At 34.0% G+C, this 20,677-nt stretch overlaps 1 protein-coding gene across 1 annotated transcript in view; it reads left to right on the top strand.

Moving 5' to 3' along the window:
* The window catches only part of DHX36 (DEAH-box helicase 36), a 51,245-nt gene that overhangs the window by 23,874 nt on the left and 6,694 nt on the right, over positions 1 to 20,677 (top strand). The window contains exons 12-22 of the mRNA XM_025912901.2: positions 247 to 334; positions 3,492 to 3,547; positions 4,979 to 5,043; positions 5,974 to 6,117; positions 8,059 to 8,176; positions 8,826 to 8,924; positions 13,109 to 13,282; positions 13,455 to 13,541; positions 14,531 to 14,614; positions 17,345 to 17,444; positions 17,538 to 17,628. Coding sequence (XP_025768686.1) covers positions 247 to 334; positions 3,492 to 3,547; positions 4,979 to 5,043; positions 5,974 to 6,117; positions 8,059 to 8,176; positions 8,826 to 8,924; positions 13,109 to 13,282; positions 13,455 to 13,541; positions 14,531 to 14,614; positions 17,345 to 17,444; positions 17,538 to 17,628 — 1,106 coding nt within the window. The remainder of the gene's footprint in view (positions 1 to 246; positions 335 to 3,491; positions 3,548 to 4,978; positions 5,044 to 5,973; positions 6,118 to 8,058; positions 8,177 to 8,825; positions 8,925 to 13,108; positions 13,283 to 13,454; positions 13,542 to 14,530; positions 14,615 to 17,344; positions 17,445 to 17,537; positions 17,629 to 20,677) is intronic.

Raw genomic sequence — 20,677 nt, 5'->3', positions numbered from 1 at the left:
CACTGGCAGCACAGAACCTCTTTGGGCTTTGAGAGAACTCTCTCCCTCTTTCTCTGCCCCTCCCTCACTTGCTTTCTCTCTCTTTCTCTCTCTCAAAATAAATAAACATTAAAAAGAGTGAGCTTCTATCCTTTAGTTATAATCAGTAAATAAAACTTCTGAAGCTAGTTTAAGTGTGCACAGAAGTTTACATTTAGTGTGTTTGGTTACGTGATACTTTGTAATGGTTATTTCCCCTCCATATAGGATGGTGCGATACTGGTCTTCCTACCAGGCTGGGACAATATCAGCACTTTACATGATCTCTTGATGTCACAAGTGATGTTTAAATCAGGTATTATGGAAATGCATTTTATTACAATTCTAAGAATAGTACTTAAATCATATGCAGCATGTTTTTTTTTTTTTTCTTTTATTTGAAGAAGCGTTGCTTAGTCTAAGGCTGCCTCACTGTAGGAACTTGGTGGTCTTAAGCCCAGGTTGGGTTTTTTCAAAAGTTGGATCTCTTTCTTTTTTAAAAATAAAGTTCTAGGTCAGAAGATGAAGGTGGTAGGTATATGGTGAAGTTCTTTATTTTGGTATTATGAGAATATTTTACTTCTTTTTCTAAATTTGCCTAATAATATTGAGCCCTTAAAGTTAAGATGTTGGTACTTGCGTTTGTTTTTTCACTCACTGCTGCATTTAATTGGGCAGAAAAGAAGGTTGAATTTATCCCTTAGCCCAGCGTTCCTCAGTTCTGAATATACAAGTCACTAGTGGTGCTTCTGTAAAATTCAGATACTCAGACCCCATCCTCACCCCAAATCTGAGAATGTGACTTGAACGTCTGTAGTTTTGAAAAATTCTATAGGTGCTTCCAACGCTTAAATAGCATGTTTAAGAGACATAATCTCTTATGTCTCAGAAATAAATGGGACCATTTTTCTCCTATAAAATGCAGCCAGAGCATTTTCAGGAATAATTATTAACTTCCCATCAGTAAAATACAAAGCAAATTCTATTTAGTATTGTATAATTCTAATTATATTTTCTAAACTTAATCTCTTGAAGTGCTTTTGACACATTTTATTTTTACAAGACACTAAAAATGTTTTGATCTAAATGTATTGACTGAAATAGTAAAGCAGTATTTTTCATTCTTTGTTAAATCCCATTGTAGTAATGTCCTCAAAACATTCTCTGTAATTAAAATTATTTACTGTTCTCTAGCTGAAAAATGTTTTTATCTGATTACCAGGGCTTCTCTGTAATGAAATAACTACTTTCAGTGATAACGTTTGTCTGTAGAAAAAGTGTAGTTGTGATTAAACTATGCAATTGAATTATTTTTTTAAACAACTGGGATTCTTTTTTTGGCCGAACCTTCTAACGTTGGTCTCTCCCACCCCCCAAAAAAACACTACTGTGTGATCTTTTAGTTTTAAAAAATGTGAGTATGTGTGGGGCACTGAGCTGGCTCAATCAGTAAAGCATGCAGCTCTTGATCTCAGGGTCGTGAGTTCAAGCCCCATGTTGGGTGTAGAGTTTACTTCAAATAAAAAATGTTGAGTATGTGTATATATTTACCAGGAAAAATACAAGGAAGATCTACCAAAATGTAACACTACAATTACATGCTGTGATATTGGTTATTATAATTGACTTTATTAATTTTCTAATTATTCTCAAGGAAGGAGGTATTAATTTATACTTTTACCACCTGCTCAATTCTTTTTAAAAAGAAATCTTACCAAAGTTTAACAAGAATGTTTTTTCTCAAGTTATAGTTTTAAAATTTAGCCTTAATAATTGGCTGTACTCTGTTGACCATGTTAAAAGGGGCAAAAAAATTTGGTCTAACTCCATACTGACTAAAGGTGAATTTTGAAACGCAATTTATCGAATGCTTATCAACTTATTTTTTTCTTCTCATAAGAGTATAGACTTTGTTCCCACTGACTACTGTAGTTGTGCAATATCAGCAGTCTAAACTCTTTTTACCCCAATTATGTTACCTTTAACAGAATTGTTTTTACTTTCATTGTTTTACCTGGCTACTGATTTTTTTTAACTTGTAATGAAACATTTAAACTTAGAGAAAACTAGAGAATCGTATAGTGAACAACATATACCAATGACTTCAATGCAGCAACTATTTTTGTGATCTGATTTTTTCCTTTTTAAAATAAATTGCAGCTGTCATATATTATCTCTCAAAATATATGCATCTCTAAAAATGTACTTTTCTATATAATATATAACCATAGTACCATTTTTCTATCTAATTCTTAACATCATCTAATAATCCAGTCTATAATCAGATTTTCCCATTTTCCCCCAAAAGTGTCTTTCACAGCTACTAGTTCAAATTACAGAAAATTGTAAGCCAGATAAGTCTTTTATTCCACATAATCACTTTCATATCCCCCTTACCTTCCCCATGGTAATGATTTGTGGAAAAGACTAGGCTAGGTCCACCTACCTAGATTTTCTAGATTTGTCTGAATCTGAGTCTTCATAATATCATCATTTGATCCTTTCTTACCTATACTTGTAAAATGGAAGTTATATCTTAAGGCCTAATCCAACTCAAAGTAAATTATTTTTGGCCTGAGTATTGATCGAGTTAATGCATTTCATATTGTGTTACAGAGACAAGTAATTCAGAGCAATCTTTTTAGCAATGTCAATTGCTTGACAGCTTTTTACTACCTTTTAAGATTTGTAACCCTTATCAGAGGATTTGGGGAGTATCATATTTCCTTTGAATAACAATAGTTTTTGGCAGGGGGAATACAGTTATCTTGAGTCATCTCGATACTTGCTAGAGATTTAAGTCTTTAAGTCGGGTTGCATTTTTTTGTAATCATAGCTAAACTTGAAGTTTACCCTTGCTTCCTTAACATTCCCTTATTTCCATCACTAATAACTACACCAAACTTTCTCCCTACTGTCTAGTAATCACGAATGGGTTGAACTATTTCATTTTGAAACTTAAAAAGTAGGAATGTGATTTTGCATTTCTAACAAAATTATATTTAAAAATGTGGGTCACTTTACCAGTGCTGTTTCATTATTTTTTTAACATAAAAGTGGACATGGGAATTTCATTAAAGTGCTCTAAAAATTCACTTATTATCTATATGATTAACATACTGAGGATCACCCAAAGTCTATAAACTTATATTCATATTAGAGCGAATTTTTTGGTGTTCAGTTAACTGATGGGAATAGAACTAATGATGTTTTCTAGCATAATTTGAAAAGATTGTTCCTAACTTTTAAGCATTCTTTAGGAATTTGGGGAATATGTTTATCAATGTGAAATAAATTGACAGAATAAAATGTCAGTAGGAACTTACTGGAGCACTAAGAAAACAAGAAAATAAAAAGAATAAAGTTTCTCCAATTATATATAGTAATATAAATTAAGAATTATGTGCTTAACTAATCTGGAACTTTTCTGCAACTGTTTGTCTTAAAGTTTACTTTTCTTTTTTAATTTTCAGACAGGTTTATTATTATACCCTTACATTCACTGATGCCTACGGTTAACCAGACACAGGTATGTTGTTAGATTTATTCATCCTCTGTCTTTCAGATTGAGGCAAGCTTCAGATTAAGGACTGCTTATTATCTTTTATTTTCTTTTATTTTTTTTGAAGGTGTATTTTCAAGTAGTAATCCATATAAAAATCACTTCTTTAAGAACTTTGCAAATGAGTCTTCAGGGGATAATTGCACAAAAACTCGAGTAATTGAGTGTAATTAACAAATTAGTTTTGTCAGCATTAGGGAAAAGTTTATAGACTGGTTTCACCAGTAACTTGTTTGGGTTGCAGTTATCTATGACATACTACAGCTTGATGTTTGAGATTTTGATTTAACAATTAATCTATTTGTAGGTATGAGATTTCCTGTTTTATCAATAATATATTATTATGGTTTTGAATGTTTTCTCTCTTGTCAGGTTCAGGCATGTCCCTCGTTAGGATCAACACTGCATTCTCAAAGACAAGATAGTTTTCTGGACTGCAGTGTTTGCAGGCCCTGATAAAAGGAGATGGCTCAGAAGAAAGTCTGTCTCTCTCTCTCTCTCTCTCTCTCTCTCTCTCTCTCTCTCTCGTACTTTTTCCCCTCCTTTTGTGAGAAAAATCTCAAGACATTTCTTACTGAGGCTCTTTTAATATCTTTTCTGCTGATTCTTTAATCCTGAGTAAGCCTCAGCCAACCCAATTAGAGTGCATACCTAAGTGAAGACAAGGGGTGAAGGACTCTTAGTTCCAAAGACCAGACAGAAGAGTACTTCCACTCTGACACTCTAATTGTAAACTGTGTATTCCTTTGCTAGAAATTATATGACTACATTAGAAATTATATTTTCTGTTGATTACCTTTGATGTAAATGAAGAGATAAATGTATGTATTTCTTTGCATTATAGCCAAGTGGTACTTGACCACACGTTTTCCTTTTACTCAGGTGGCTTTCTGAAGGATACCATTGAAGATTTTTTTTTTTTTTTTTTAGTTTGACTTCAAAAACTTGTATGTAGTGGTACAGCCCACTGCTGTCCATTCTGAGTTTGGCATCTGCCTGGGTGGTTGGTGTCCCTTACCCTTAGAGTTTTGGATCATTCGTAATTCTTATTGTTAAACTGAACTCTCTCTCTCTCAAGAGTTTGATACACAAAAAAACATTTTGCTTTACAGTTCTTGTTAAAAAACATTCTGTAAATTTAAGTAATCCTATTTCATTTGAAATTTAGTTTGTGATAAGGTTCATTCTAAAATCTGGGAGATTTTGTTTGGTTTAACGAAAATGATAGTTTAATTGAAAATGATGTGTACCTATAAGTATGTGTACAAATGTTAGATGCATATGTGAAGGAATGAACGCAATGTTGAAAAGGAACAGTATCTGAAGTAATTCTGATTGGAAGAATGATGTCTTAGAAATTAATGTGCTTTTGAGGTTTTGATGTATTGATTCTTACAGGTATTTAAAAGAACTCCTCCTGGTGTTCGGAAAATAGTAATTGCTACCAATATTGCAGAGACTAGGTAAAAATTGTTTTAAATATCAACTACTGATGATTATGAGTTTTGAGCCCCATAAATTAGCATACCTTATACACTTCTCTTTCTAAAAGATACTTCATAATGTCTTTAAAATTAATTTAGTCATGGTGTTGGGCAGAGGCTTTTGTTTGCTTTCTAATCCTATAATGGATTAGCCTTTCTAAGTGTTTTTTAAAAAGCCTTCTTGGGGTGCCTGGTGGCTCAGTTGGTTAAGTGTCCAACTTCAGCCCAAGTCATGATCTCACAGTTGGTGAGTTTGAGCCCTGCAATGGGCTCTGTGCTGACAGCTCAGAGCCTGGAGCCTACCTCAAATTCTGTGTCTCTCTCTCTCTCTCTCTCTCTCTCTCTCTCTCTCTCTCTGCACCTCCCCTGCTTGCACAGTGACTCTGTCTCAAAAATATACATTAAAAAAAAAACCTTCTTAAGGAATCTTAAGGAATCATGGGAGTTGAGGTCAATTTTGGTTTTGCCTTTTTCTGGTTGGGGGTCGTATTTGGTAATTAGTTATAAATAGCCTTAAAATTTCTTATATTCCTTTGGAAGCATTAATATGTCTGTATACTCATTGAAACAGATTTTTCTGTGGAAGCTGATATTAAACCATGTGGGAACTTGGGACCACAGAGCTAGGTACAAAAGTCATCAAGCAAGCTATGAAGTTTAACTATGGGCAAATAAAAATTCCTCATGTCATCTGCAGAATTGACTGCCACTACAGCTCCTGATGCTGCCTGCCCAACAAGGGGCTTGATCCCTGTAATGTTGGTGAATGTGGGAACAGTGGTGAAAATCCCTAACTGCAAAATCAATATGACTAATTAAAAATGCTTTGAAGTCCCTATCTGTAGTCCTGTTAGAGGTTATGTGCTTTTAATGTATTTTTAATATTTCATACATCTGTTTTCCAAACAGCATTACCATAGATGATGTAGTTTATGTAATAGATGGAGGAAAAATAAAAGAGACACACTTTGACACACAAAACAACATCAGTACCATGTCTGCTGAGTGGGTTAGTAAAGCTAATGCCAAACAAAGGAAAGGTCGAGCTGGAAGGTAAGATGGAACCTTTGTCTGTAAGTTGTTTTAATCATAGTTTCTTTGGAAAAATATCTGCCAAGTTTTCTATTTTTAATTTTTCAATCTAGTTAATTAAAATTAATATTCTTTGTTAATTTGTTATTCTATTTAATTTTGTTTCCATTTTTTAAAAAGCATGAATTACTAATCATAACTAGTAATAATATTTGAATGTCATGTTATCTCCTAAACACTTTGTATATATTAACTTGCTTAATCTTCACAACAATGCTAGGAACTAGGTTATTGCCCCCATTTTAAGGGTATGGAAATTATGGTATAAAGAAATTAAAAGTTAAACAGTTGTGTAAGTAGCAGAGTCAGGACTTGAACTCGGGCAGTCTGGCTCCAGTCTGGGCTGCTAACCCTGTACTTTACATCTATACTGGTTTTTCACTATTAGTTACCAATGAAAACACAAGGAAGTTTTCTCATTGATATGGGGGTAGCATAAGAAATAATATCTTTATCTTAATGGTAGAAAGAGTGATTTGCCTTTAACACAAGTAATTGCATTTATTATTCATTTTAATACATACTTCCTAGAAGTTTTACACCCTTACTCATATGAGTGGTAGAATCACGTCTGAAGTTGTAGAAGAGAGTTTTTCTTTTGCCTCCTACAGGTAGTACGAAAAAATTTCCATTAATCTTCAGATAACTGGCGTAAGTAAGGAAAGGAGAGTTAGATAATTTCAGCAATACTTTGTTTTACATTTGTAGGTAGTAAAGCTCTGTATCTTGCTATAATCTTTGCAGATTTTCCCACTGCAATTTGTAGGCCGTTTATTAGATTATGCAGTTGCTGCTCTTGAGCTGAAGTGATAGCTTATTTTAAGAATAATCTCTAAGACTGAGGTTTTCTCATGAAGACTTAATACCACTGGATACTAATTCAAGTAGTATTCACCATTGTGGTACACTTTTTTATATGAATAGTAAACATACTAGCCTTAGGTTTGATCCATAAAACGGTTCTAGAAATAAAGTAAACGAAGTATTATGTTTCATCTAAATTTTCATTTGCAGTAGCTTGATAGAAGTTAACTATGGAATTACAGTGGTTTAATTCAAATGAAAAATAGCCCCTTGTAGGGTCCACAGATATAAATTCCTTTAGCAAAGCCTGATTTGATTAATAATTACTTTGAAGGCCAGATCAAACTATATTATATGGTCCTCAGTGGAAGCATTCTTCGTTTTTACAGGCATGTTATATTAATAGATGATGGGTCTTTGTATACTTGTGACAGAAATAGCTAAGAATTTTAGAATTTATTTTTATTCCTATAGAAAACGGGCCTCCCCCTCCTTTAGCAGCAAGAGCCCATAGGAATATTTATTCTGTTTGAAAATATATGAATACCCTCACCTCTACATGTCTGTCCTTAACACTGTCCATTTATATCACTAAAGAAAAATTCAGCAACTAAAACATTTCCAAAATCCCTCTGAGAGCTCACTAAATAGCACATACTTAAAAGATTTTAAATAATATAGACAGGTTAACATAATGCTAGGATTATTACATAAAATGCTCACAAGGCATATAGAGGGTAGACCTCAGTAAACAGTTATTAAGCACAGCATTCTGGAATCTGTAAGTTAGTAAAAAGGAACCAAATTATTGGTGCGGGGAGGAAGTCATCTCTTTCTTAAAACTAGAACATAGGGATAATGGATCTAGATACTGTTACTCAGATACATGGGGAGAAGGAATGTATGATTAATAAAAATGAAAAAAAATTAAGTTAGTTATGTTTTTATACTTTTATAGTTTTTATAAATTAAAAAAAATTAAGTTAGTTATGGTGTAGTTCATATGATACAGATATGGGCTATTTTCCCTGCCTGCTATTTTCTCTGGAGTTCTAAAAAGTCATTGGTAATGTTCCTTTTATTTATTTGTTTTTTAAGAGTGCAGCCTGGTCATTGCTATCATCTATATAATGGTCTTAGAGCAAGCCTTCTGGATGACTATCAACTGCCAGAAATTTTGAGAACTCCTCTGGAAGAGCTTTGTTTACAAATAAAGGTAAATTAGGTGGGAGAGTTAAGAAACTAAATGGAGAGTGGGGTTCTAATTTTCAACATTTGTATAGAAGAAAGTAGTATATTAATCTGTGAAGAATTGTTATCTTGCATGTGTGTGTGTGTGTGTGTGTGTGTGTGTGTGTGTTTTAGTAAACTGTCTTTAAACTTCCTTCAAATGTTTATTAAACACATTTTATCATGTACTGCTCTAGGATCATGCTGCCTGTGTTTGAATCCTAACTCCCCTGACAAGCTAGTGGCAAGTTATTTAAATAAAGCTTATATAGAATTCTTTAGAACATTGCCTGGCATGTAGTGAGTAAGTGTTCAGTAAATAAATATTAGCTACAAGTACTGTTACTACATCTTAAGGTGCTGTCCGTCTGATAAACCACTCACCATTTTTTGGCATTTTATATGTATTTTGATAGAAACAACCTTTTTATTTTGAAAATGATTGGTAAATTAACCTATTTGTTGAGATTTTAACCAGCTACTTTTCTCATTAATATAAAGCTGGTGGGTGATAGAAAGTAGTAATGTGAAAATCGTGTATAAGTTTGATGCTTTATTAATTGACTGACACAGGCATGACTAAACTGTTAATGTCAGTATATGATATATGTTTAATTATATTTGTCTTCCCCCAGATTTTAAGGCTAGGTGGAATTGCTTATTTTCTGAGTAGGTTAATGGATCCACCATCAGATGAAGCGGTGTCACTCTCCATAAAACACCTGATGGAACTGGTAAATTTTATTTTATTTTTCAAAATGTTAAGTTAGATTTATAATGTTAGAGCATGTAAGCCACCTGATTAAAAAATTTACTCTCATTACTATGAAGTAGATCAATGAATACACAGTGCCAAATTTGATTTACTCTTTGGCTTGGTATATGAAACATGAATTAGAAAGTTATAAAATGATACCTTTGTGATGGTCTTATTATTCTGGGTCCTTTCCACACAATTTTTTTCATTGTAGGCTTGTTTTAAAACTAGATAAAATTTTGGGGGCGCCCGGGTGGCTCATTCGGTTAAGCGTCCGACTTCAGCCTAGGTCATGATCTCGCTGTTCTGGATTTCAAGCCCCGCATTGTTCTCTGTGCTGACAGCTCGGAGCCTGGAGCCTGTTTCAGATTTTGTGTCTCCCTCCCTCTCTCTGTCTTTGCCCCTTCCCCACTCATACTTTATCTGTCTCTCTCAAAAATAAACATAAAAAAAAAAAAACTAGATAAAATTTTATATCTTTCAGTTTACTGGTCTTTGTCTTCATTTGCATTCTTCAGATGAATTTGGTTGGTATCTTAGATTCTTCTGATTACCATAATGTTTCAGAGCTTTTCTCAAATCCAAATAATTTAATGACTGTGGACATCTTATGAAGGCAGTTCTTGTATTTTTGAAAGAATACTAGTGAGCTTTATATCCCCCTGCCTGACATTTGGTCTTAATTTTTTTTTTTTTTTGTTTGTTTTGTTCTGCTTTAGTTTCTTTCTGTGACATCATTGTTTTGAGAAACTAGTTTCAGTGACTTAACAAGTGACTACTTAGTTGGTAGCCATCCCTGCACAAGACCGTATTGAGAAGAGTCACAGGACTGGCTATGAATTAGTACCCAGAGTGAGGAGAAGGGCGCTGTGAGGTAATGCTCAGAGAAGAGAAAAAGTGGTTCAAGCTGTCCTCTCCAATAAGGCAGCCACTGGTCACATGTGACTATTTAAATTTGAATTTTGAAGTAAATTACAAATTCAGCATCTCTAGTCACATTGCACATAGAACATTTTTGTCATTGCTAAAATTCTGTTGATTCATGTGGGGTTAGAGGTTTCTGAAGATGTACTTTATATATTTCATTTTTATTTAAGCCATTTATACAGGTAATTTTGAGAATTTGACCTACATCAGAACACTGTAGTAGCTTTTAATGTGAGTTATTTAAATGAAAAAGCATTGTTAATTATCTGTCTTTGTTGGAATTTGTATTAGGTTTAGTGAGGTTCCTGGTACTTTAGGAAGTAGTACAGTTTTACTGCTAACCTGTCTTCCCACCTAGGCTTTTATCTAGTAGAATAGAGCTTTGCTGCTATTTCGTCTAATAGAATAGAGCTAGGTGGCAATCAGAGAATCAACTTACTGTTGATGGTAGAGATGGATGACCAGAGAACAGTTGGACTCTGAAGCCCAAGTGGGTGGCTTCTTCTCTCCCAACTGAATTTAAGAGCCAGTCTTTACTTAGCCGTTTGCTTGAAACGGCCATGCAAATCCTTCTCCATCATGAAAAGGCCAGCAAATCCTTCTCCCAACAGTAGATTCCAAAGCTTTTTTAAAGTTTGTATTTAAATTCCAGTTAAAATACAGTGTAGTATTAGTTTCAGGTGTACCATATAGTGATTTGATGCTTCCTTAAGACACCCAGTGCTCATCACAAGTGCATTCCTTATCGCCATCACCTGTTTAACCCATCTCCCCACCCATCTCCCCTCTGGTAACCATCTGTTCTCTGTAATTAAGAGTCTGTTTCTTGGTTTGCCTCTCTGGGATTTTTTTGTTTTTGTTTTTGTTTTTGTTTTTCTGTATGCTCTTTGGTTTCTTAAATTTTATGTATGAGTTAAATTATTAGGTGTTTGTCTTTCTCTGAATGACTTATTTCACTTAGCATGATATTCCACATCTTTGGAAATGTCAAGATTTCATTCTTTTTTATAGTTGAGTAATATTCCATTATATATATATATATATATGTGTGTGTGTGTGTATATATATATATATATATATATATATATATATATATATATATATGCATGCCACATCTTCTTTATCCATTCATCAGTTGGTGGACACTTGGGCTGCTTTTATAGTTTAACTATTGTAGACAGTGCTGCTGTAAACATTTGGGGTGCATGTATCCCTTTGAATTGGTATTTTTGTATTCTTGGAGCGAATACCTGGTAGTGCAGTTGCTGGATTGTAAGGTAATTCTATTTCTAACTTTTTGAAGAATGGCCATGCTGTTTTCCACGGTGGATACACCAGTTTGGGTTCCCACCAACAGTGCATCATTAGGGTTCCCCTTTCTCCACATCTTCGCCAACACCTTTTGTTTCTTGTGTTGATTTTAGCCATTCTGATAAGCATGAGGTGATATCTCATTGTGGTTTCTATTTGTATTTCCTTAATGACAAGTGATGAGCATCTTTTCATGTGTCTGTTAGCCATCTATATTTTTTGGAAAAATGTCTGTTCATGTCTTCTGCCCATTTTTAATCAGATTATTCATTTTTAGGGTGTTGAGTTTTATAAGTTCTTTATATATTTTGAATACTAACCCTCTATCAGATATGTCATTTCCAGTTATTTTCTCCCATTCTGTAGGTTGCTTTTTAGTTTTGTTGATGGTTGGTTGGGGAAGGGGCAGAGAATCCCAAGCAGACTCCTTGCTGTCAGTGCGGACCCAAGCACAGGGCTCCCATTTTGCAAACCGAAATCATGAGATCATGACTTGAATTGAAATCAGGAGTCAGACACTTAACCCATTAAGCCACCTAGGGGCCCTATAAATAGTTCTGTTTATCCCTTTCCAATCATCTAGGACCCATAGTACAATCTTGAGCAGAAGTGTTATGATAGTGTACATTCTTGTGTTCTTTTTCTCAGAGGGAAAGCTGTCAACAATTTGTTGAGTGTATTTGTTGAAGATTTTTTTCATGGAAACTGTCAAATTAAGGAAGTTTCTGATTTGCTAAAAGATTTTTATTGTGCATGGATAATTGATTTTGTCAAATCCCTTTTCTGCCTCTCATGAGATTATGATGTGGGTTTTTTCTTGTTTAATTTGCTGTGTATTGGATTACATTGATTTTTTTTTTTCAAATGTTAAACCAACTTTCATTCCTGAAACAAATCTAACTTGCTGGGATTCAATTTGCCTTTTTTTTTTTTTCCTCCCTGTGGTTTCTCATGCATAAGTTTATTTAGTAGTTTTCCTTTCTCCAAATGTCCCTGTCCAGTTTGTTACCAAGATTATGCCAGGTACAAAAAAACAAGTAGGGAGCATTATATATTTTTTTTGTTTTTCTGTTCTCTGAAAGAATTTTTTGTAAGATTAAGGTTATTTCCACCATAAATGTTTAGTAGAAGTCTTTTCTGATGGGATACATACGGGTTATGGTTTTTATTTTTTGTTGATATCTTTTTGTGTACCTAGTTATTTTATTTGTGTACTGGACATTGCATTTATAGTGCTCTTTGTAGATAAAAATTTGAAACCTAAGATGATGATAACTTTCTCCAGCGAAGATTTATGTTGCTTCTGCCAGGAAAAGAAGCACCAGTTCTGGGCTCACCTCCCTGGACTTCTGTTATTCTCCAAATTCTATACTTAAAATTTTTATACTTCTTTTTTAACTCCTCAGTGTCTTCAAGTAGCTTTCCTAACTATATTCAGTGGGACAATTGGACCAAATTACCTAGGTAATCAGAGCAGTAGCCCACCCCCCGTTTTCAGTGTTCTGGATATGCCCATTATTTCTTGCCTTCCTGTCTGATGTCTCTTAAACTACCAGAATCAAAGCTTTGCATTATATATTTCGAATATATAATAGTTGTTTCTTTCTTTGTTTTATTTTGTCCCACAACACCAGGGGGTGATTTTATTTGATTGAAAGTTTGCTAATGTGGTATTTCTCTTATTTCTCTCCTAACATTTAGAGTAGGGCCAGGTTGTGGATATTTTGTCTATTTTAATGTAAGTTTCTAACCTTTGCTGACTTCAGAAATTCTGTTGTGGTGAAGAAAACAGCATCGAACAATATTAAAGCATTTGGGTCTAAGAGTGAGAACTCTCCTGTTGTTTATTTTAAAGCAAACTAAAATAGCTTTGAATAGGATGCTTTACAGTGTTGATTTTAAACATAAATCCGTGCTTTACAGAATGCTTTGGATAAACAAGAAGAATTGACACCCCTTGGAGTCCACTTAGCACGATTACCAGTTGAGCCACACATTGGAAAAATGATTCTTTTTGGAGCTCTTTTCTGTTGTTTAGACCCAGTACTCACCATTGCTGCTAGTCTCAGCTTCAAAGATCCTTTTGTCATTCCATTGGTAAGAAAGATACAGATAAAAGGCTAAGCGTTTTTATATTCACAGAATAGTTTTTGTTGAGATCCATTTTTCAACATTTTATTTGAATGCCTTTCTCACTTGACCATCAGGGCAATTTAAGTGGCCTTCATCTATTTTTTCTTTTTTTTTTTTTTTCTTCTTCTTTCTTAAGGGCAAAGAAAAGATTGCAGATGCAAGAAGAAAAGAATTGGCAAAAGATACCAAAAGTGACCATCTGACAGTTGTGAATGCATTTGAGGTAAAAAATGACTTGTTCTGGATTGTGACAGTTCATTCAAGTGAAAAGCTGATAATAGACGTACTCACTTTTTAAAATGCGTATATTTAATAGGTATCAGGAATAAATTGCTGAGTGTTTAAAATTAGGTGAACATTTAAAAAACATTACACATGATATATTTTTTGATAGTTCATTACATTTACCCTTTTGGGAAAAAAAATCTGTATTTGTGTTTTGATAACAGTAGAACAAATTAACAGTTTATCTTAAAAATCTATTTTATATTCATTTATATCTTTTTGTTGACATTCGTAAAAGATGGTCTTAGTCTGTTTATTAATAAACTATAACTTATTCAGATTTAACATTTTGATGAGTATGCTAATCATGCACATTATTTAGAGAGACCGTTTCTCCTCCCAAAAGTCAAGCTTATGTGAGGAATACATTTATCACCCATATTTGCAAAATTTAAATGTAATTAGGTTTTCAGAGATAGTATCTTTTTACTGTAGCTCTAGATTCATTTTTATACCACATATTATGGGAAAGTTTATGTATTTTTTTTCCTTGAGCTCATCCAGTATTAACTTTTCTTTTTCCCCATCTTCCCTTGTCTGTGTATATAACTTCATATATATATATATATATATATATATATATGTATATATATATATATATGTTTTGTATATTCCAATACAGTAGCATTAGAATTTGTTCAGCAGAGTGTTCTTTTTTATTAATACCTAATATATATGATGGCATTTTGTATAAAATACACAGTATATTGTTATATAACTTGTACTTGTTTGTATGAAGAAAGGTCTGGAAATTCATTAATGGGTATATCTTAACTAGAATCATGGGGAGTGCTTTTTTTTAATAGTATGTGAATTTCAAAATTCTTTGAGTAGTTTATAAAGAAGATGAAGTATTGGTTAAACTAGTAAGAATCTTTGCTTTGATGAACAATATTAATAGTTTTCTTTAATTTCTTTGCTCCATAGGGCTGGGAAGATGCTAGACGACGTGGTTTCAGATATGAAAAAGACTATTGCTGGGAATATTTTTTGTCTTCAAACACATTGCAGGTAATGGTGAATGTTTTGAAATGATTCCCCAATATGTTTATATGTATCCATTTTGTATAGTTAGATCTTCAGCAAAAAAGTTAATGGTGTGAGTTTGTTATATGAAGTTAAATGATTATACAAAATAATAGAAGGAATCTTTATTAAATAAATCAACTGCAACAAAACAAAGGTATATAATATAATAAACATAAAGGTGGCTAATGGCTAAGAAAAGAAACAAGATTCCAGAGTACAGCAGGAAAATGTAGTAAAGCTTGGGTACTCTTTGCCCCCACCTTCTAGTTGCTGTTTTGATGATTCAGCCTGAAAATGCTCACTGATACTCCTAAAATCTATTTTAAAATAATAAACAGTATCTTTACCTTAACTTTTGGATAGTTTATCTTTAATAAGAAAACACTGGAAAGGAGGCCTTTGTGAACCAGAGATCGTAAATAAACAGGACAGATAGACATCAGACATAACGACTCTACACTGAATTGGAGAAGTGTAAGATTAGGAATTCCTCATGTTCCCCTGTTACATGTACATTCCAGTGATAGGGCAGGAACCTTGGTACTGGACATTTAACAAATGTACAAGGGGGTAAAAGAATCAAGAATCTAGCATGTCTAGCAAATCTAATAAAAGCTGTGCAAACATTAACAAAATGAAATATGACAGTTCTCAAAGTTACAACAATCAATGTCAAAAAAGAATAGATTACAACATATCTCAACAGAAAATACTGTTCAACTGCTTCATAGTAAATAACAGTTTAGGAAGAATATGAATTCAATAAAACAAAGATAAAAAAATAAACCAATAATAGAGTGGATGAAAAGACTGCTGACCTAAGAAGACACATTGATGACCAAAAGAATTACAGGGAACAAAATGGATATCCCTGTAAAGGATTGATATAGAAGAAAGAGTCTAGGTAATCACAGTTTGTAGATGCAGCCACAAAAGAAAAAATTGAAAACAATAAGTAAAAAGCTTCTAGACAGGAAGACAGGACTGATCCATCATAAAGATAATAGGTGTCTCTCCATAGAAAATTCAGGTGTAATTATGACTATGTATTCAGAGATATGTGCAAGAACATTTCCTTCAATAAAGAAAATAAAATGAACTACATGTATGAAAAGATGACTGAATCCAAGGGTTGAGAATATTCTATCCAGTCAAGATATTAATTCACCTATAAAGACAGAGGACAGGCATTCAAGAATGCATTTGAAATACTACACCCATGAGCTGTTCTTGAAAAAGAGACATTGAATTGCTGTCTACTAAGAGATAAAAAGAATTTCGGAAATGGAGAGTACCTATTAAATCAATGAGTGTTGTGTGTGGATATTATTTAAATATAGAACAAATACAAAACAGTATTGGGAATTAAAGATACAGAATAGAATAGAGTAGAATAGTTATTATTCTGAACAGTATAAAATAATGGTAATAAAAAAACCTGGACATGGTCTAGAGTGTCAGAGTCACGTAGTTCACAAAAGGGATGTAGACTTAAGACCAACTTTACGTTTCATAATCTCTTATTTTAAGCTTAAAGGATCCTTTATTATCTTTTGTGATTGTGAAAATTTAAGATTCATCAGTTTAATTTTTATTTCTATTTAACTTTTTTTTTTTAAATTTTTTTTTTCAACATTTATTTATCTTTGGGACAGAGAGAGACAGAGCATGAATGGGGGAGGGGCAGAGAGAGAGGGAGACACAGAATCGGAAACAGGCTCCAGGCTCTGAGCCATCAGCCCAGAGCCCGACGCGGGGCTCGAACTCACAGACCGCGAGATCGTGACCTGGCTGAAGTCGGACGCTTAACCGACTGCGCCACCCAGGCGCCCCCTATTTAACTTTTTAAAATTGAACTCAAATTATCCAGCACCCCCAAAAAATTGAACTCAAATTAATTTTAATACTTGTATTAAAATAGCTTTTATACATTATCCCATTGTTAGGATAGCATTTCTATCTAACTCTTCTGTCAGTATATATGTGTAAATATCTGCAGTATTATTTAGTTAGTTAATGGTTACTTCTGACTAAACTGAGTTAGGGAAATTTCATTTGTCCTTCCTGTATTACTTGTGTGCTTTATAATGAGCCATGCATCATATTTATTCAAATTAGGATTCTTCTTCAAAACAAAACAATAAAACAGACATTAAGCCTTTGTGCCAGTATGTAACAGCAGTTAATTCTCAGTAGTAGAACTATGGATGTAGTGGAAATATATGGATGTTGATTATTTTATTTATGCTTTTCTGTTTTGGGGGGGTTTTGTTTGTTTTCAGAATATGGGGTGGAGAACCATTTTTTAAATTATGTTAATGAATCTTCTGCAGAATGGAGCAATACTTAAAACATCAGTGGTTATTCCTTAATATCAGGCAAAACTTTTCTGTTAAAAAATCAGATGATATTTTAGGCTTATAGGCCATATGGTCTCTGTTAGAGCCACTCACTTCTGTTATTATAGTGTAAAAGTAACCATAAATAATAGCTGAGCGAGTGTGACTTTGTTTCAGTAAAACTTTACTGACAAAAATAGGTGTTTGTAAATTTTGTAGTTTGCCAGCCTCTGCTCTAAAACATCACATTTTTGCAAGTGTCTTATAAAGCAAGGAAAACTTAACAGCTATTTATATGAGTATACGTTGTATGGCCCCTATAAAAATCTGTATGAAAGGTATTCTAGTTCTGTTTGTTACCATTGCTCCCTAGATGCTGCATAACATGAAAGGACAGTTTGCTGAGCATCTTCTTGGAGCTGGATTTGTAAGCAGTAGAAATCCTAAGGATCCAAAATCTAATATAAATTCAGGTAAAGAAGAAAATGCAGTGTAAATAGCTTGCTTTTTGCATTGTTTGTTGTATCTGTATTTTAATTTTTTTCCCCTCTACCTACTCCCAATAGATAATGAGAAGATAATTAAAGCTGTCATCTGTGCTGGTTTATATCCTAAAGTTGCTAAAATCCGACTAAATTTGGGTAAAAAAAGAAAAATGTAAGCATTGAAGATTATTATGAATTATTTCTAATTGTCTCCTTCAGCTTTTGAAATCCTCTTTATGGCAGCAGAGCTTATATTTTAAACTTGTTCTTCTTTATATTTGGGCCATGTTCTTGTTCTTTACTTTTGATCTAAATTGAAGAGAATGCAGGGGCACCTGGGTGGCTCAGTCAGTTAAGCATCTGACTTTGGCTCAGGTCATTATCTCACAGTTTGTCAGTTCAAGCCCCATGTCGGGCTCTATGCTGACAGCTCAGAGGCTGGAGCCTGCTTGGGATTCTGTGTCTCCCTCTCGCTGTTCCTACCCTGCTTGCACTCTCTCTCTCTCTCAAAAATAAAAAATAAAGATTAAAAAAAATAATAAATTTAAGAGAATGCAAACTATTTAACACAGGCATCACTTTCCCTCATAGCACTTACCTGGAGTCAGCTCTCCCATCACCCATTATTCACAAAGAACGTTAATGAAATATAATACTAGGGTAAATATTAGGAAAGTAAGCCAGCTATTAAAAAAAAAAAGTCAGTACAGAGGCATCTGGGTGGCTCGGTCGGCTAAGTGTCCAACTTCTGCTCAGGTCATGATGTCATAGTTGGTGAGTTCAAACCCCACGTCAGGTTCTCTGCTGACAGCTCAGAGCCTGGAGCCTGCTTTGGATTCTGTGTCTCCCTCTCTCTTCCCCTCCCCTGATTGTGTTCTCTCTCTCTCTCTGTTTCTCTCAAAAATAAACATTTAAAAACAGTGCATTACCTAGAGAAGACTTTTTTAGGATTTCTTCTCTTCTAAGACACATAATTTTCTAATTTACCTCTTTGATGAAAATTGTGATTTCACTGTTTTAGGTAATAAGGTATAACTTTTAAATATATGTACAAATAATTAGCCTCAGGAATAATTGGAGACTGCAAGGCATATTTTTTGCCTAGCAAATAAGTTCATTCTAGTGAGGAAACAGCAACTCTAAGTCACAGATGTGTAGTAGTGTGTGAATGAAGACACATTAGACTCTTGTGTCATGTCATTAAAAGAGTCCCTAGCCAGTGGATTCATAAGTGAATATGTTAATTTGAGCATTGTGTCCTAAGGAAGTAATTCCAAATGTTTTTTTAAAAGGTGTATTGTAAAGAACATAGGTGTCCAAAAAAAAAAGTGGGGAAATTATTTGATATTATCATATTATAATGGCATTTAAGCTCATATAAATAAGGCATATAAAACAGTTACTGTACAATAACAAAATAAACTGACATTAAATGAAAAAGTTTGGATATCCTATGATGATAAACATGAAAAAATACAAGATCTCAAAGACAGATTAAAGTGCAGACATTGTTTTAGGGCAGTGCTTCTCAACTGGGGTGACTTTACCTGCCAAGGGACATTTTATTTGACTGTGACATTTGAGGTAGTTCCATCTGGGGCAGTACTACTAGCATCTAGTAGATAGAGGCCAGAGATGCTATTAAACCTTTAATATCCAGGACAGCCTCCACGACAAGGATTACTCAGTTTAATATGTCAAATATGCAGAGTTTGAAAAACCTTATTGTCACATAGGAAGCTATGGATAACATGAATTTTAATCATTGTAACTGGATTATCTACACTTTAAGTGAACCAGGTACTTTTTTGATATCATTACTTTGTCAGTTTTTTAAAATATCCATTCTTGTCTTTACAGATAGCTTAACAGAGAGACTCTGAAATACATTTTATAAATTTCTCTGCCATCCTATGAAGGATTTAGGGGAAAAAAATGTAGTTCTGTTTGTATCGGTGCTTTATTTTGGTCTAGACCAGGGATCAGCCAATTTTAGCATGCTTGGCCAAGATCTTGTTGGTATAAATTTTTATTGGAACAGCCACACCTCTTCGTTTACATGTTGTCTGTGTCTGCTTTCCTGCTTTGTCAGCAGACTTGAGTAGCTGTGATGGAGCTCATATGGCTTACAAAGCCTAAAATATTTTGTGTGTGGTCCTGTACAGAAAAAGTTTGCCAACCCCTGCTGCTTTCATGATGTAAGGTTATAGGGTGGCATTGGTTAAATAGGCTGTGGTGAGGAAGAATAATTTCTGATTTTATTCTAAGGACTCATGACTGTGATTCATGAATTTGGTTAGAAGTATTATGAGTTCCTAGAACCATGGAAAGATACTCTTAAAAACAAATAGGAAGGATTAATGGATTAAGAGCTTTTATGTTGTCATTTAATACAGGCAATTACCATTGATTGTTTCAAAAGAAACTGTCAGACATCTCCATGTTGAATAATATTGATTAAAGACTCGTGTATTTTGAGGTAAAACTTTTATGACTATCAAAGAAAAGACCCTGGAAATTGAAAGACTGACTAGAGCTATGTCAGAATACCTTTATTCCTTTGCAGTGCAGAAGCATGAAGATAAAAAGCTTCTGCATTGCAAAGGAAACAGTCAACAAAACTAAAAGGCAACCGACAGAATGGGAAAAGATACTTGCGAATGACATATCAGACAGAGGGCTAGTATCCAAAATCTATAAAGAACTTACCAAACTCCACACGCAAAAAACAATCCAGTGAAGAAATGGGCAGAAAACATGAATTAGACACTTCTCTAAAGAAGACATCCAGATGGCCAACAGGCACATGAAAAGATGCTCAACGTCCCTCCTCATCAGGGAAATCCAAATCAAAACCACACTGAGATACCACCTCACGCCAGTCAGAGTGGCTAAAATGAACAAATCAGGAGACTATAGATGGCTGGAGAGGATGTGGAGAGATGGGAACCCTTTTGCGCTGTTGGTGGGAATGCAGAGTGGTGCAGCCACTCTGGAAAACAGTGTGGAGTTTCCTCAGAAAATTAAAAATAGATCTACCCTATGACCCAGCAATAGCACTGCTAAGAATTTACCCAAGGGATACAGGAGTGCTGATGGATAGGGGCACTTGTACCCCGATGTTTATAGCAGCACTTTAAACAATAGCCAAATTATGGAAAGAGCCTAAACGTCCATCAACTGATGAATGGATAAAGAAATTGTGGTTTATATACACAATG

This window comes from Puma concolor, chromosome C2 (genome assembly GCF_028749965.1).
Source record: "Puma concolor isolate L17-30 chromosome C2, mPumCon1.1.hap2, whole genome shotgun sequence".
Taxonomy (NCBI): domain Eukaryota; kingdom Metazoa; phylum Chordata; class Mammalia; order Carnivora; family Felidae; genus Puma; species Puma concolor.
Note: the sequence above shows the minus strand (reverse complement) of the source record. Positions and strands in the feature narration are given on the sequence as shown.